Raw genomic sequence first — 15,841 nt, 5'->3', positions numbered from 1 at the left:
TGATAAGAAAGAGACTGGAGGAAGCTGAGACTCTGGTTCTCAACCACCCTTAAGTCTAGACTGGAACTCACCCTTGCAACCCAATTTCCAAGCAAGCAGTATATGTGTGGCACTGTGGGCTGATGCATCAGACTGCAAAGTCATTTGAACTGCAAGGTTGGTGGTTCAAGCTCTCCAGATGCTCCTTGGAAATCCTATACAGGGTTGCTATGGGTCAGAATCGACTCGATGGCACTTAACAATAAGTATATAAGTATATGAAGGTACAACAGAACTGGTAACATATTTTCATCATGGAATGGTTAATTATTTAAGATAGAAAAGGCAACATTTACCTAAGGACAAAGTTGAAAAGGGATGAGTAGGTGAGTGAAAATAGCAACTACAGAGAGGAAGTGGGATAACTGTTGTTGCATGAAAGGGATTCCAATCATGAAATAAATAAAGTGTAAGATTTGTTGAATGTATAACTGATGATCTTCTCTCTAAATTCACAATAAAAAGTTCAAAATAAATAAAAATAATGTTCCAATTTCCATTCCTTCAAGTTGGTGTTGTTGTGAACTATGAGTTGGTTCCAACTCACAGTGATCCTGTATAGGGTTCTGAGGCTATAAATCTTTGCTGGAGCAGAAAGCCTCATCTTTCTCCTCCCATGGATCAACTGGTGGATTCAAACCACTAACCCTGCAATTGACAGAATAACCTGCTATGTCAGCCAGGCTCTACTCCTTCAAGTAATATATAGACATATCCAGAAAGAAGAACTTCAAACTGCTTCAGTAGAATGCTTTTTCCATAGGCTCATTTCAGAGAAAACATCACAAACATTCTCCACAGTCTCCGTACCATGGAGTCTGAGCAGCTTTCATGAGCTGTTACAGTTGTTGTTTTATTGGCACATTCTTCAAGGTCAGCATCTTGGCTGCTCTCTCCGTTGATGATCCGAGGATAAAATAACACATATACACTAATAGCCAGCAGTCCTTCAATTTGCTCCAGAACTGAATGTTGTAGACAGTTTTATAGAACTATGTAGGCCAATGACAAGATAAAATATTAGAGATTATGTGATAGGTCCTTTCTGTGTGCTTTAGTGAAATTGACAAAGCTAGAATTGAATAGAGAAATGCACTTAACACAGCCACAGTGTACTGTGCCCTCCTGGCCCCAGGATTCCAATAGCTCACATGAGTACAGGAGAAGAGATGAAAAAGAAAGCCCAAAATTCTGGGTGGGAGACAGTCTTCAGTGCCTTTAAATACTAGAATATCCTTCTCCAGGGACCGGTCCTTCCTAATAATATGCCTGAAGCATGAGAGATGAAGTCTGGCCATCCTGGCTTCCAAGGAGCACTCTGGCTGTACTTCTTCCATCACAGATCTGTTTGTTCAGTTTGTTCTTTTGGCAGTCCGTGGTACTTTTAATATTCTTCTCCAACACCATAACTCAAATGCATCAATTCTTCTATGGTCTTCCTTGTTCATGGTCCAAATTTCACATGCATATGAGGTTATTGAAAATCTAATGACTTAGATCAGGTGCACCTTAGTCCTCAGACTGACATCTTTGCTTTTCAACACTTTAAAGAGGTCTTGTGCAGCAGATTTGACTAATGCAATATATCATTTGATTTCTTGACTGCTGCTTTCTGCTACAAAGGCAGAATTGAATAGTTTTGACAAAGACTATACAATGCATATATTTCAATTTCAGTCTTCAGAAAAATGTAACTGACTCCTGCTTTAGACAATTGAAGTTTTCAGTAGGTGAGTTTGTTGGAATTGTTGTTGTTAGGTGCCATCGAGTCAGTACCAACTCATAGAGACCCTATGCACAGCAGAACGAAACACTGCCCGATCCTGGGCCAACCTCACTATTGTTGTCAATGCTGCCACTTGGCAAATTCATCTCACTTGGGGTCTTCCTCTTTTTCTCTGACCCTCCTCCACCTTACCAAACATGATATTCTTCTCCAGCGACTGGTCCCTCCTGACAATATGTCCGAAGTATGAGAGACGAAGTTTGGCCAAGGAGCATTCTGGCTGCACTTCTTCCAAAACAGATCCATTGGTTCTTTTGGCAGCCCATGGCACTTTTAATATTCTCCTCCAACACATAACTCAGCGTAAGATGAAATTAGGACACAGAATTCTCTGGTCTTAGAGATGAAATGTTAAGACTAATACTGACAAGAAAGAAAGAGAGAAAGAGAGAGAGAGAGAAAGAAAAGAGAGAAAGAGGGAGGGAGGGAAGGAAGGAAGGAAGGAAGACTCCTAAAAAAAAAAAACCAGATATATTACTTGGAGTTTATGGAAGAGTATTATCAGAACCTGATCTCACTGAATTTGATTTAAGCAGCCAGCAGTTATGGAATGTGTGTAGTGACAGTTGGCAGGGATGACACTGGGTTTCCTTACGTCAATATCTAAGGTTCAGCAATTGTTTTAAGAAATTTATAACTGATTCATTTAGTTCCATCAGATCTGCTACCATATTAGATGCTAATTGTATTCATTTTCTATTGATTTTATAACAAAGCAAACTTGGTGTCTTAAAACAAGACAACTTTTTTATAGTTCTGTAGATCATTAAGTCTAGTATATATCTAACCAAATTAAAATGAAGGTGCCAGCAAGCTGTATAAGTGTACTTCAAAAGACTGATGAAAAAATGGAATTTTTCCACAAACTTTTCGAAGGTTCCTCCATATTCCTTTCTGGTGGCTCTAAAATGCAAGGTTATTTCTGCTAGAGGTTGTTGGCAGAAGCAGTCCATTATAGTTATGGGACAAGAGCCTCGTTTTCTTGATGGCTGCAAACTGAGGGTCATTTCTAGCTTTTGGAGGTTATCTCGTTCTTTGACTCCTATCTCCCTCTTTCTTCTTCAAAACCAGCAACTGTGTATCACATCCTTCTCACTTCTTGAATCTCTCTGACCAACTCTTCTGCCTTCTATTATACTCTTAAGGATTCATGTGATTAGATTGCACCCATCTGATAATCCTGGTGTAGCGCTGTGCGTTAATGAACTGGACTGCAAGGTCAGTTTGAACCGCAAGATCGATAGTTCAAGCTCACTAACCACTCCTTGAAAACCCTACACAAGGTCACCTGTAAATTGGAAGAGACTCAGCAGCATTTAACAACAACAATCTGGTAATCTAAGACAACGTCCTTATTTTAAAGTTAGTTTATGATCATCCTTAATTCCATATACAATTTGAATTGCCTTCTGCAATAAAGTAACATATTCGCAGGTTTAGGGATTCTTTTGTGGATTAGAGGACCATATAGTCTCTGTGAGTTGGAATTGACTTGATGGCACTTAGCAACCACACTAATTCTACAGAATTCAGTATATACTGCTTACTCCTATAAAGTTATGATTACTTATTATTTAATAATGTACTTATTTCAAGATCTGTGATAATATGTGTTTTCTAAATGGGTTTTAGATTCTTTAACCTGTGGTCCTTAATAACTTTTTCTCAATTTTAAAACATTTACTGATAGACATGCTGTGTTTCCAGAGGAAATTAAATGTTGCCACACTTTGTTTTCCATTTATATATAAGGAAATATCAAGTTAAATTATTTTTACCTAAAGTGGAAGTTGTTTTGCTTTGTGTTAATTATCTAGTGTATTATGACAGAAATACTAACAAATGGGTGGCTTTAGCTAACAGAAACTTATTTTCTCATAGTGTGTTGTTGTGAGGTGATGGCGAGTTGGTTCTGACTCAGAGAGACCCTTTATCATGTTTCCAAGGAGTGGTTAGTGGGTTTGAATTGCTGAATTTACAGTTAGTAGTCTAGTTCTTACCCTATAGTCTCACACCAAGTTGGAACTTGGTGTGTTCAGGGTGCTGGCACTAGGAAAAGGCTTTCTCTCTGTCTCTTCCTGGTGTGGCTCTGTGGGTTAATGTGCTAGACTGCAAAGGCTGTTTGAACCACAAGGTCATCAGTTCAAGCTTACCAGCTGCTCTTTGAAAAACCTATACAGGGTTACTATGAGTTGGAACCAGCTCAACGGCTCTTAACAACAACCACCATCTCTGGGCATGATAAGTTCTTATCTCTTTTTCCACTTCTTTTCTTGGGCTCCTTGGTGATCTCAGTATGGCATAGCATCTGTCTTTCCTCATCTCTACGTACTTGCTTAGACACCCAGTTGGTATATTGGGTTAAGCATTGGACTACTAACTGCTAGTTCAGCAATTCTGACCCACCAGCTGTTCTGAGGGAGAAAGATACAGCCGCCTGCTCCTGTAAAGAGTCATAGAAACCCTATTCTGCTCTGCCCTATGTTGTTGTTGGTAAGTACCATGGTTCCAACTCATAGTGACCCTGCACAGGGTTTCTGAGGATGTAAATCTTTACGGGAGCAGAAAGCCTCATCTGTCTCCAATGGAACAGCTGGTAGTTTTGAACAGCTGCCCTTGAGTTTAGCAGCCAATCGTAACCACTATGCTACCAGAGCTGCTTAGGGTTACGAGTAGTGGGAACTGGCTCCATGGAAGTGGGTTTTTTAGCTTGCTTACTTGCTTAATCTGCTATTTCAAAAGAGATTGATTCCAGACACCCCTCCATTTCTATTGCCTCATTAACATAGCAAAGAAACTCCTATTCCTTGCCCTGAATTGGATTGTATTCACATGTCTTCTTGGATTTGCAATACCTATTTGGGGGATGGAGGGACACAGTTAAATTCATAACAGTTTTCTGCTGATAATAGTTGTTTTTTTGTTTTGTTTTGTTTTGTTTTGTTTTAGTTAAAAAGAGTAAGTACAATTTTTAGTAGATTCTTCCAGATTTTTTTTCTATTGATATGTTCTTATGTACCGTGGAGTCGGTTCCTACTCATAGCGACCCTGTACAGGGTTTCCGAGGCTGTAAATCTATGCGGGAGCAGAAAGCCTCATCTTTCTCCCATGGAACAGCTCACCCTTAAGTTAGCAGCCCAATTCATAACCACTACGCTACCAGAGCTCCTTGATATAGGTACATGTAAAGATATAGCTAGATGGTTTTCTTAAAGTGAGATTATGCATTTATAGTAGTAGCCATGTATTAAAGAGTTTATGTTTCTCCCCCAGACAGACAGTGGAACGTGTAACATTGCAGAACCAACTTCAACAACTTCTAGAAGCCCAGAGATCAGAGGGCAAGTCACTCCCTTCTTCCCCCAGGTAATACCAGGAATGTTGGTATCGAGAATAAAATCTCCGCATCATCTAGAGTTTCTTTTAGTATCTATTAAAAGCATGAAAGGGGAGTACATTTTATTCTTATAAAAAAGAATAAAAGTGAGATAATGTTGGAAAAAGCTTAGTCATTTCTTCATCTCTGAAATGGGAATAAGGGCATACATTTATAAAGTTGATGAAGAGGTGATTAAAATGAATAAAACTCCATGTTAAATTGATAAGTAAATGATAAAGCAATCAGAAGTGTTAGTAGTCATTCTAATAGCATAAGATAATAGATGTGTTACCATTGAGTTAGGGTTGCCACTATAGAATATTTGCAAATTGTTTTGAAAAGGTATTATTAAGTGATTACATTCTTATTTCAAGAACATGTTTTCTTGAAATAAGAATGCAATCACTTAATAACATCTTAGGGGTACAGTGGGTTAAATGCTGGGCTGATAAATGAAAGGTCAGCAGTTCGAACCCACCAACAGTTCCATCGAAGAACGTTAAGGTTGTCCAATTCCATAAAGATTTACATCCTTGGAAACCCTATGCAGAAGTTCTACTCTGTCCTATAGGTTCAATACGAGTCAGAATCAACTCAATTGTTGCTGTTAAGTGCCATTGAGTCAGTTCTGACCCATAGCGACCCTGTATAGAATTTCTGAGGAGCTCTGGTGAGCTTCAGCCACCGACCTTGCAGTTCTAACAGCTTTGCAGTCTGGCGCATTAACCCACAACGCCACACCAATCAACTCAATGGCGGTGGATTTTTAATTTATTCTTATTCCAGGAGCACAGATGGCACCGTGGTTAAGCACCTGGATACTAACCAAAAAATTGGTGATTTAAACTCACCAACCATTCCACAGGAGAAAGATGTAGTAGGCTACTTCCATAAAGATTTCTGGCCTTGGAAATCTGGTGGAGACTGGAAATCTTCTACTTTCTCCCACAGGGTCACTATGAGTCAGAACTGACGACATCATTTCTTAGTCTTGTCTTATTTCACTCTTAGTGGAACTTACTGGTAAGTTATTTAGTGGCAGTAAAAACCATGTAGTGGCTGTGGCCTAGTCATTTTAACCCAGTTGGGAATCATCTCATATATTTTATCTTCATTTCAGTTCGCCGTCCTCGCCAGCTTCTAGAAAGTCCCAGTGGAAACCTCCAGACGCAGATGATGAATCTACAGTCAAAAGCAATCCAGTGGTCCAAGAGGGCATTCAGGTTCTTGGAAGTCTGTCAGCATCCAGTCGAACTAGAGCCAAAGCAAAAGATGAAGATTCTGATAAAATCCTACGCCAGTTATTGGGAAAAGAAATCTCAGAGAATGTCTGTACCCAAGAAAAGCTGTCCTTGGAATTCCAGGATGCTCAGGCATCCTCTAGAAATTCAAAAAAGACTCCTCCAGAGAAGAGGGAACTGAAGTTAGCCAGACTGCGACAGCTAATGCAGAGATCACTGAGTGAATCTGACACAGATTCTAACCACTCTGAGGACCCCAAGACTACACCTGTGAGAAAGGCTGACAGGCCCCGGCCACAGCCCATTGTGGAAAGTGTGGAGAGTATGGACAGTGCCGAGAGCTTACACCTGATGATAAAGAAGCACACCTTGGCATCAGGCCGCAGGTTTCCTTTCAGCATCAAGGCCTCTAAATCCCTAGATGGTCACAGCCCTTCTCCCACCTCAGAGAGCAGTGAGCCAGACTTGGAATCCCAGTATCCAGGCTCTGGAAATACTCCTCCAAACCAACCTCCTGGAGACCCCACTCAACCCAGCTCTGATAGCACTGCTGCCCAAAAAGTTGCCACAAGTCCCAAGAGTGCCCTAAAGTCTCCATCTTCCAAGCGCCGAACATCTCAGAACTTGAAACTCAGAGTTACCTTTGAGGAGCCTGTGGTGCAGATGGAGCAAACTAACCTTGAACTTAATGGAGAAAAGGACAGAGAAAGGGGCAGGACCCCCCAGCGGACCTCCACAAATAGTGAATCAGGGGATCAACTTAAAAGGCCTTTTGGAACCTTCCGGTCCATCATGGAGACACTAAGTGGCAACCAGAACAATAACAATAATTATCAAGCAACCAACCAATTAAAGATCTCTACCCCGCCCTTGACCTCACTTGGAAAGAAGATGACCGATGCCAAGGGAAGTCCTGGGAGCTTGGCTAGCAAAGGGAAAAATAAGACAGTGAGTACTATTTGAAGACTACCTTTTCTTTTTTCTCCATGAATTTATTATGGTCTGGTTTCTAACACTAGGCATTAGTGACCTGTACTACCTGAGAGAATCTCCAGAAAACTACAAAGGGACACATGGAAAGCCAAATTCACATGTTTCCAATGAGACGTGCATGTTAAAGTACATAGCCTTTGTTTCTTCCATTGGAAAGTACTTTAAGAGAAAAAGATAGATACAGCACAGGAGATGATATTCTAGCCCCTCGATTTGTCTGACTGACCTGATCCTTGAATGCTAGAGATGAACTAACAACTACAAGATTAACCTGCCAATCACTGTGAGATAGGCCCTTCTTTGGCACTGATGTTGCCTCAGAAAGAGTTTATTCATGTGACTGAATAGTTTATTCTTAAGCCCAATTAAAACACATATAAATAGAAATCATTTCTGAAGAATTAACCACTCAGCTTCAGAATGACTTTTGAATAAATATACCACAGGACCTACCACATTGGCATTTTAAAATACAGGCCTCCAAGTGTTGATCAGAAAGCTATAGAAGTCTGAAGTGCTTACAGATATACAGAGATGGCAGAGTATATCATGCACTATATTTTGTAATTGCATTTATTGGAAATCCATGCACTATCATCTGTGGCTTACATCCAATGAATAAGAGAGGTATAGACATCTTTTTAGGCAATGTTACCTACATGCTCTGTGCTTACCATCTCATCAAAAAACATTATAGGAATCAAAATATGAAATGCTCTGTGTGGAATGGAATGACCCAGAATATCCCCATGCAATCTAGTTAAACTGCCTTTTAAGGAGTCAGAACCTGCACTTTTTACTTGTTGTAAGGGTAAAATCTCATTACAGTGAAATTTAAGGACTATTTGAAATACCAAATTCAAGTTTTAGTTGTTATTTTCCCTCATTAATAGAGCACTATATGTATATTTTTAGTTACATCACTTTCCACCATGAATTGACCTTGTTATAAAGAACCTTAGCTTGCAATTATTTCAGCTGTAAAAGTTACACTTGTACCAAAAATAAATCATAGGTGGAATATGTCAATACTTAAAATTTTTTGAATAAAACTTTTTCAAGTAACGTAAGGGTTCTCACAGTAGTAAAGGAAGAATCAGCTCAATAATTCCTTAGGCTTCTTAAGTCTGTACTAAACTGCTCTCCTCTAATCTGTCTCCTGCATGTTTCATGTTTTCTGAGAGTTGTGCATGTGCTAGGCTTACTGCATGTTTTCAGATGATTTTTAATTGCACCTCTGTAGGAGACTTACGGCAGCTGCTTCAGTCTTTCCTCTGACAAGTTGATTGAAGAGCATCTGCTTAACTATGCACGGTATGTGGTACGAGGGGGTGTATTGCCCAAAACTGCTATAGCCTTTGCTTGAAACTGCATGCGTTTTAAAATTATGGACCTTTGAGCAGGGTTGGCACAAAGGAAGAATTAAATTACAATTCTTTTCCCAAATAGCAGCAGACATAGACTTTTAACTAGGCCATCGGAAGGTAGCAGGTGCCCCATTTAGAGAGTTTCACTCTAGCATCAGAAGGCAGAAGAACCCACTCAATTCACAGATATGCTGTGTTTCCTAGTTGACTTTGGCTTTCAGTCTTTGTTGTAATGAAGTCAAGTACCAAGTAAGCATAAAAATTAAATTTCCTGTCATGTGTGGTGGAATGAGTCAGGCTCTGATCAAAATCAGAACTGTATACCAGAGCTGGAGTTTTATTTCATTGCTGAATATAGGCTGCAAACTCCATTTGTCACCAACTGCAGACCTAGAGAGATGCAAGGCCTGGTCATTTGGGAACATCTCTAACTTAGCATTATCAAACAACAGGGACAGTCAATGAGCCAGTTTTAAGAGTGTTCACTAGCAAAACAAGGGATTTTCTAAGACAAAATGTTTGTAATTCAAAATGCATGGACCCTATACATAAAAGAGAGCAAACTGTCCTTAGAGATCCCTAATGACTGGACATCTCCTTAAGCAAAACCTTCCAGGAGCACAATTCTTCTCTTCCAGGAATATGCCCAATTCCTTGGCAGTATAGGAAACAGGAAGCAGTAAAGTAAAAACAGTCTTTCGACTGACTGATGTCAGTAGAGTTAAGCCCACAAGCGTATTTTATAGAAGAATATAGCTTTAAAATCATTTTTTAAAAGAAAAACTGTGCCATACCATTTAAGTATTCTTTCTTCCAAATCCCCTAAAGCCTGTGTACATATGTGTGTGAGTGTATGTATTGTGAGTATAAATTTCAGTTTACAACACTAGGCTGTGAGAAAAGTCAACTTTCCTATAGGATAAGCACCAGCTTGCTAACCACAAAATCAGGGGTTCAAACCCACTTCTTGGAAACTCTGTACATAATCGCTATGAGTTGGAACTAATTCTTTGGCACTTAACAGCAATATCAAATTTAATCTTCACCAGGTCTTTCCTTAGAATGGAGGGAAATTAAATCTCAGTCCTTTTAAGGGTACCCCTCAGGATCTCATTAAGGAAGAGCCTTGGAGAGTCATTGTTTTCTGGTCACTAGTGATCTGCTTAGGTCAGGCTCTTGGTTGCTTGAAAGCAGGCATCTGAGCTGTTTCTGGCCAGTCTTGGGCAGGGAATTCTGGCCAGTGCTGAGATTCTAATCTTTGGTTATGAAGGGAGTAGGAGAGAAGTGTGCATTCCCTTCTCAGACACTGGGGTAGGCCCAATTCTATTGATTCCAACCAAGATTTACCACCTCATATCCTCTGTGCTCCCATCTTGGGTTGGGTCTGTTTTCTGATGCCTGGAAAATTAATCTTTTGTCCTAAAACAGAAGCCACTGGCAACATCCTGAGGCAAGGCACACAAAGGCTTGGCAAAATGTTCTGGAGGGGAAGGAGAATACTTCAAATTTTTTCCAGGCTTCTACAGAACTGGGAACAAAGCAATTAGTAGTCTCAGTAGATTCTCTTGCCATAAATATTTCTTTCAGACTTTTAAAAGCAAAGTTAAGTAATCTACTATAATAGGAATACAAAACTCTGAAGTCAAAATGAGGCTGTGGACCTAATCAGGTATCTGCTACTAGATTACACTTGTTACTCAGCTTAAGTCTTGCTCAGTCTTACAGCCTCATAGATTTGCTGGCTTTACGTAGCAATCATCTCATTTCAGTAACAAATACTTAAAAATTCCCACATTGAAATATTCGGTGTATTTAAGCATCCTGACCCTTTTCTTCCCTATCCCACAAGTCATTTGTGTTAGTTTATGTCAAGTTATCTCTGACTCAAGTGACTCTACATACTGCATAGTGATATATTGCCCCATCCTGTGCCATCATCACCATCCTTGGTATACAGTAGTCCATTATTGCAGCTAGTGCAATTTCAAGTGACTTCCACTATACTGGACAATGTATAGTTGTAATCCAAAGGGCTTTCATTGGCTAATTTTCAGAAGTAGATTGCCAGGTCTTTCTTCCTAATGTATCTGGAAGCTCTGCTTGAAGCACTGCTTAAGCCTGTCCACCATGGTGTGTGTGCCCCTGCTGGTATTTGAAATTCCAGTACCATAGCCTCTAGCATCACAGCAACATGCTAGCCACCACAGTATGATGCACTGACAACTGACCAGTGGACCCCCTAAATTAACCTATACCTTCAGAATTTTAGTTTATAATGCAATTCCATGGAAAGTGGAAACCCTGGTTCTTTGTTCACACTAGAGAGCAGCTGGGGGATTTCATGACGAGACTGTGATCCTGAGAAGTAGCAGAGGTTTCTCTGATTCACTCATAATCATACAGAGGGAGAGAGAACTTGTCCTGGCTCACTCATTACCTAGAGCAAAGGGGGATCTTTCTAATGGAGATAAAAGTTCCTCAGAGAAATTAAAACTAAAGTGAGAATGTGGACATAAGAAACACTTAATTTAGTCTAATACTTGCCTTTTATCTATGGGACCTCAGTACAAGAAGGAAAAGAATCCAAGTGTTCATCTGTGAGTAATCCCTTCAAATCTTGGCCCAAGAATTTGCTTGCAGGCCAAGCGACTCCTCTCAGATTCCAGGGATTTCCCATATAACTTTGGGGAGCAATGGTAGGCCATCAGTTAGATTGGAGTTGGCTCTAGATAGCACAGTCACTGAACGGCCATATCAATGTAGCTGTGGGGGAAAGTGGATTCATGGGCAGCATTTTCAGGAGACTGTTAGAACCTCATTGTAATTTCTCAGAAATTTATGTTTCCTAGTAAAGGGAAAATAAACCCCCAATAAGGCTCCATTGCCATCAAGTTGATTCTGAGTCTTAGCTATGCTATAGGAAAAATAAGGCCAATAAATACAACATTTAAAGAATGTCAGTTCTGTGAGGGCATTCTATTTGCTATTTATTTTTCTAAATTGGTCACAGCTTGATAGCAAAGAAACGAAATTTCTTTTCAATGGCCTTTAAAATTAGATTCAGCTCTATTACTTTCAACAGCCTTCCTGTGTGTTTCAACTGCAGAGGATGACTTTGTTTATAGCAAGCGTATTTAGCTCTATTTTTTCTTCTAAAGGATAAGTTATTACAATTCTAAGGGTATTTTTGCAATTACTTTTCTTTAAATGTCAATGAGATAGTCCTTTCCCACAGTTTAAGTCTGTCTGAGATCTGTAACATCTGAAGTGAATATTGATCCCAGTTACCGATAAGCAGAGAACATTAACCCCAGGCTGGCTAGCTACATGGCCCATTTCCTGAATGGTTAGCATCAGGAGACCCTAATCCTGTTAAGAGTTGTGAAATCGGTTCCGACTCAGAGTGACCCTCTATGTGCTTTCTGAGGCTGTAAATCTTTGTGGGAGCAAAACCCCTCATTTTTCTCTTTCAGAGAAAGTGGTGAGCTCAAATCACCAAACTTGTGCTTTGCAGTCCAGTGTTTATTCTCTAGAACCACTTCACTTCCAGCATTCAAATTTGTTGTTGTCATTAAGTGCCGTCATCAGTTCCAACCCACTGTGGCCCTGTATAGGGTTTCTGAGGAGCAACTGGTGAGTTTGAATCAGTGACCTTGCAGTTAAAACCAACCTTGTGGCCAAGTGCTTATCCTGGAACACCACACCAGGACTCCAGCATTCAAATAGACACCTTAAAAAGAAATTCTCTTATATGAGACACTTATTATAAAAAGTCAAGCAAAACTGTTCACATGAAAGAAATGTTCTTTGATAGTTACCAGGAAGGAATGGGGAGGGATAGAAAATCACTAACTAAATGATGGACCCATGTTAACTTTGGCGAAGGAAAAGATAGTACATAAAATGGGGAAACAAATGTGACCAAGGCAAAAGAAGACAGACAATGAGAGGCAAAAGTACAACGTAACAACAGCAAATACAATTACATATACAGTCATGCAAAAACAGTAATAACAAACAAATTATGAGTTAATATATAAGTAGATGTGTAAACTGAGCAGTTATAGTGTGTGGAAGTATAATTGCATGCATAAATATATACATATATATATAGGTTTCACAGTGAATATTTCTACATACATATTTGTATGTGCTAGAAATATATCCTTGTATATGACAGAACAAATAGGAACAGTCAGGAAAACTTCTTAGCTATAACCAAATACCTTGTGGAACTCAGTTACTAAGCTTAAGGGATAGGGACATCCTCAAAGGACATCCACATCAATTGGCATAACACAGTCCAATGTTCTATATCCTATTTGGTGAGTAGCAACTGAGATCTTAAAAGTTTGCAAGCAGCTACCAAAGAGTCTCTTCTTTTCCCAGTGAAGAAGACTACAGAAAATGAAAACTCTAAGGAACAGTTCAAAGGACTAGTAGACTACATGAACCACAGCCTCTATAAACCTGAGACCAGAAGAACTAGGTGGTATCTAGCTGTCAGTATCAACAGCCCTGACTGGGATCACACTAGAAGTCTCAGAGAGAGTGAGAGAAAAATGTAGAACAAAATTAAAATTCGTCAAAAAAGACTAAAATTACTTAGTTGATAGAGACTGGTGAAACCACCACAACTAAGGCCCTTAGATACCCTTAAGACTTAGAACTGAATCCACTCCCTGTGACTACCTTAGAGCCAAATAATAGTCAGGACGAGAAGTGAACAGTAACATCCATGAGGAACATGCTCGTCAGAACATTCAACTAGATAGAGCCTAAAGGGCAACATTTGCACCAAAGTAAAATTCAGAAGGTGGAAGGGGGCAGGAAGGCTGGGCAAGTGGAAATGGAGCACCCAGGGATGAAATAGAGAGAGTGTTGACACAGTGAGGCAATAACAACTTCTGTGAATTATAGAGGTCACAAAACAATGTATAAATTGTTGAGTGGGACATTAATTTGCTTTGTAAACCTCCACATGAACCACAATAAAACACTCAAAAACTAAGCATAGACAAGAACTTTAAAGGATGTTGTTGTTAAGTGCCGTTGAGTCGACTCTGACCTATAGCGACCCTTTATAGAGTTTCCAAGGAGTGACTGGTGAGCTTGAACTGCCGACCTTGTGATTCAAACAACTTGGCAATCTGGTGCATTAACCCACAGCACCACACCAGGACTCCTAAATTAATGGTGATGAAACAATATAGGTAAAGATAGAATGGTGACATGATGTGAAATAGGTAATCAATGTTGTTAAACTGTTCATGCAGAAATTGTGAATGCTTAGCCATTCTGCAGGAGAAAGATGAGGCTTTCTGCTCTCGTAAAGATTTACAGCCTCGGAAACCCTGTGCAGGGTCACTGTGAGCCCCAGAACCTACTCCCCGGTACTTAACAACAACATATGGTTACATATTTTGCCACCAAAAATAAAATATATGTGTATATGTCATTATATTCTCATTAACAGTAAATACTGTTCGTGGAGGTTTTACTACCAATGGATAAACCAAACTAAGAATTATATATTTAGTACCAAGAGCTAGTATCCAATATTTTTCATCAATTTTAAGGTTGTTCAACAACCGCTTCAAGGAGAGTGATCTGCTGTGCCCAATAGAGGGTCAGAGTTAGGGCTCCTTTCCCCACCAAGATTCACAAATACATATTCTGTCCTTGTTGTCAGATACCATACTAAACAGGAAAATGATCAAAGATGTGGAAGACGTTGAGAAAGTAGAGTTGAAGCCCTGGTTGGAACCTGATCCCATGCAGAGCATCCATTCGGTGCCATTGAGCGGCATATCCAGATTTATGATGGAAAAACACAGGCACATTAGTCTCTGGTCCTGTTGAATGAATGTGCCCTTGCCATCAATGCACATCATCATATTTTAATTTTGACTTAATATTTTAGCCTTCTAAGTGTTCAATATTAATTTATATGCTTTTTAAGGATTCTTGAAGTGGTAATTATGTAATTTATGTGTGTTATCAAGAGTGACTCTTACCAGTGGAAAAGTTTAGAAGTTTATTAAAGTGCTAATACTAAAAATGTATTTCATAAAGTAATTGGTGTTTGTCACAACAAATATTAGCGTTTCTGCTCAAAAGACATAGTTTCAAGTTTTAAGCCCTGATCTGAAGTATGTTTTCTATGCATTTCCATTTCTAATATCTGGGCCAAACAGCAGAAGTTGAAAGGTGACAGCTAGGGTGATTATCTCTGCTCCAGAAGCCCTTAGAGCAGATCTGCACCACCACCACCCCCCGCCCCTGGCCCACCTCACTGTGTCCTACTGATTCCCCCAGTGTTCTTGGCTCCTGGCCCTCCCATCAGTACCTCTGCCTCCCTAGAGTTCCAATTGCATGCAAGAGGAAAACCTTGTTTCATACTGCTGCTTTGTGACTGTCTTGGGAGCTGGGAAGAAACTTCAGTCTCAAACCATTTCTCCACAGATTAAGTGATACTTTTGGTTTATTACTGGTTGTTGCATAGTAGAATTATAATGGGATTCGCTGCTATGTAAGGTAAAATTGTGTGTAAAGAAACATGTCCGTGTTGTGGGGGAAATTTCAACAACCAGATCTTTCCAGTGTCTGCATGCAACTTAGCAAACTCTGTAAAACCTGGCAAAGTTCCCAAGAGTAATGAGAGAAAGATTCACAATTGAGGTTTCTTTTCATAAGCTTCTTACACCCATGGGAGAAAGGAGGAAGCCGATTCCGCCACGAAAAGACAGTGAAACAAAGTTTAGTACGAAAGTATAATGAGTTAAGACATAGAAAACGCTGTTGTAATAAAGACCCTATGTTCTGTCATAAAGCATTGCTATAGTAAACCAGGAAATGAAAATGTGGAACTCATGAATACCCATGACCTATCAGTAGGAGGGAAGACATGCCTTGAAAAACCAGTATCATCCCAACAGAAATATTCTTTTAGCATTCTAATCATGTTTTAAGGGCAGTAAGAGAACTACTAAATCCTCCACCTCTCTTCACTTAGACAATGCAGTTTTAAACTCTT

At 39.7% G+C, this 15,841-nt stretch overlaps 1 protein-coding gene across 3 annotated transcripts in view; it reads left to right on the top strand.

Moving 5' to 3' along the window:
• Positions 1-15,841, top strand: part of SNCAIP (synuclein, alpha interacting protein) — a 120,587-nt gene that overhangs the window by 94,852 nt on the left and 9,894 nt on the right. For 2 of the 3 annotated variants that reach the window (XM_006871635.1, XM_006871637.1), the window contains 3 exons: positions 5,099-5,191; positions 6,325-7,393; positions 8,682-8,752. In XM_006871635.1, the coding sequence (XP_006871697.1) occupies positions 5,099-5,191; positions 6,325-7,393; positions 8,682-8,752 (1,233 nt within the window). The remainder of the gene's footprint in view (positions 1-5,098; positions 5,192-6,324; positions 7,394-8,681; positions 8,753-15,841) is intronic. The other variant, XM_006871636.1, reaches the window with a different exon arrangement.

The sequence above is a fragment of the Chrysochloris asiatica genome, unplaced genomic scaffold (assembly GCF_000296735.1).
Source record: "Chrysochloris asiatica unplaced genomic scaffold, ChrAsi1.0 scaffold00171, whole genome shotgun sequence".
Lineage (NCBI taxonomy): Eukaryota > Metazoa > Chordata > Mammalia > Afrosoricida > Chrysochloridae > Chrysochloris > Chrysochloris asiatica.
This window is presented reverse-complemented; position numbering and strand designations above follow the sequence as displayed.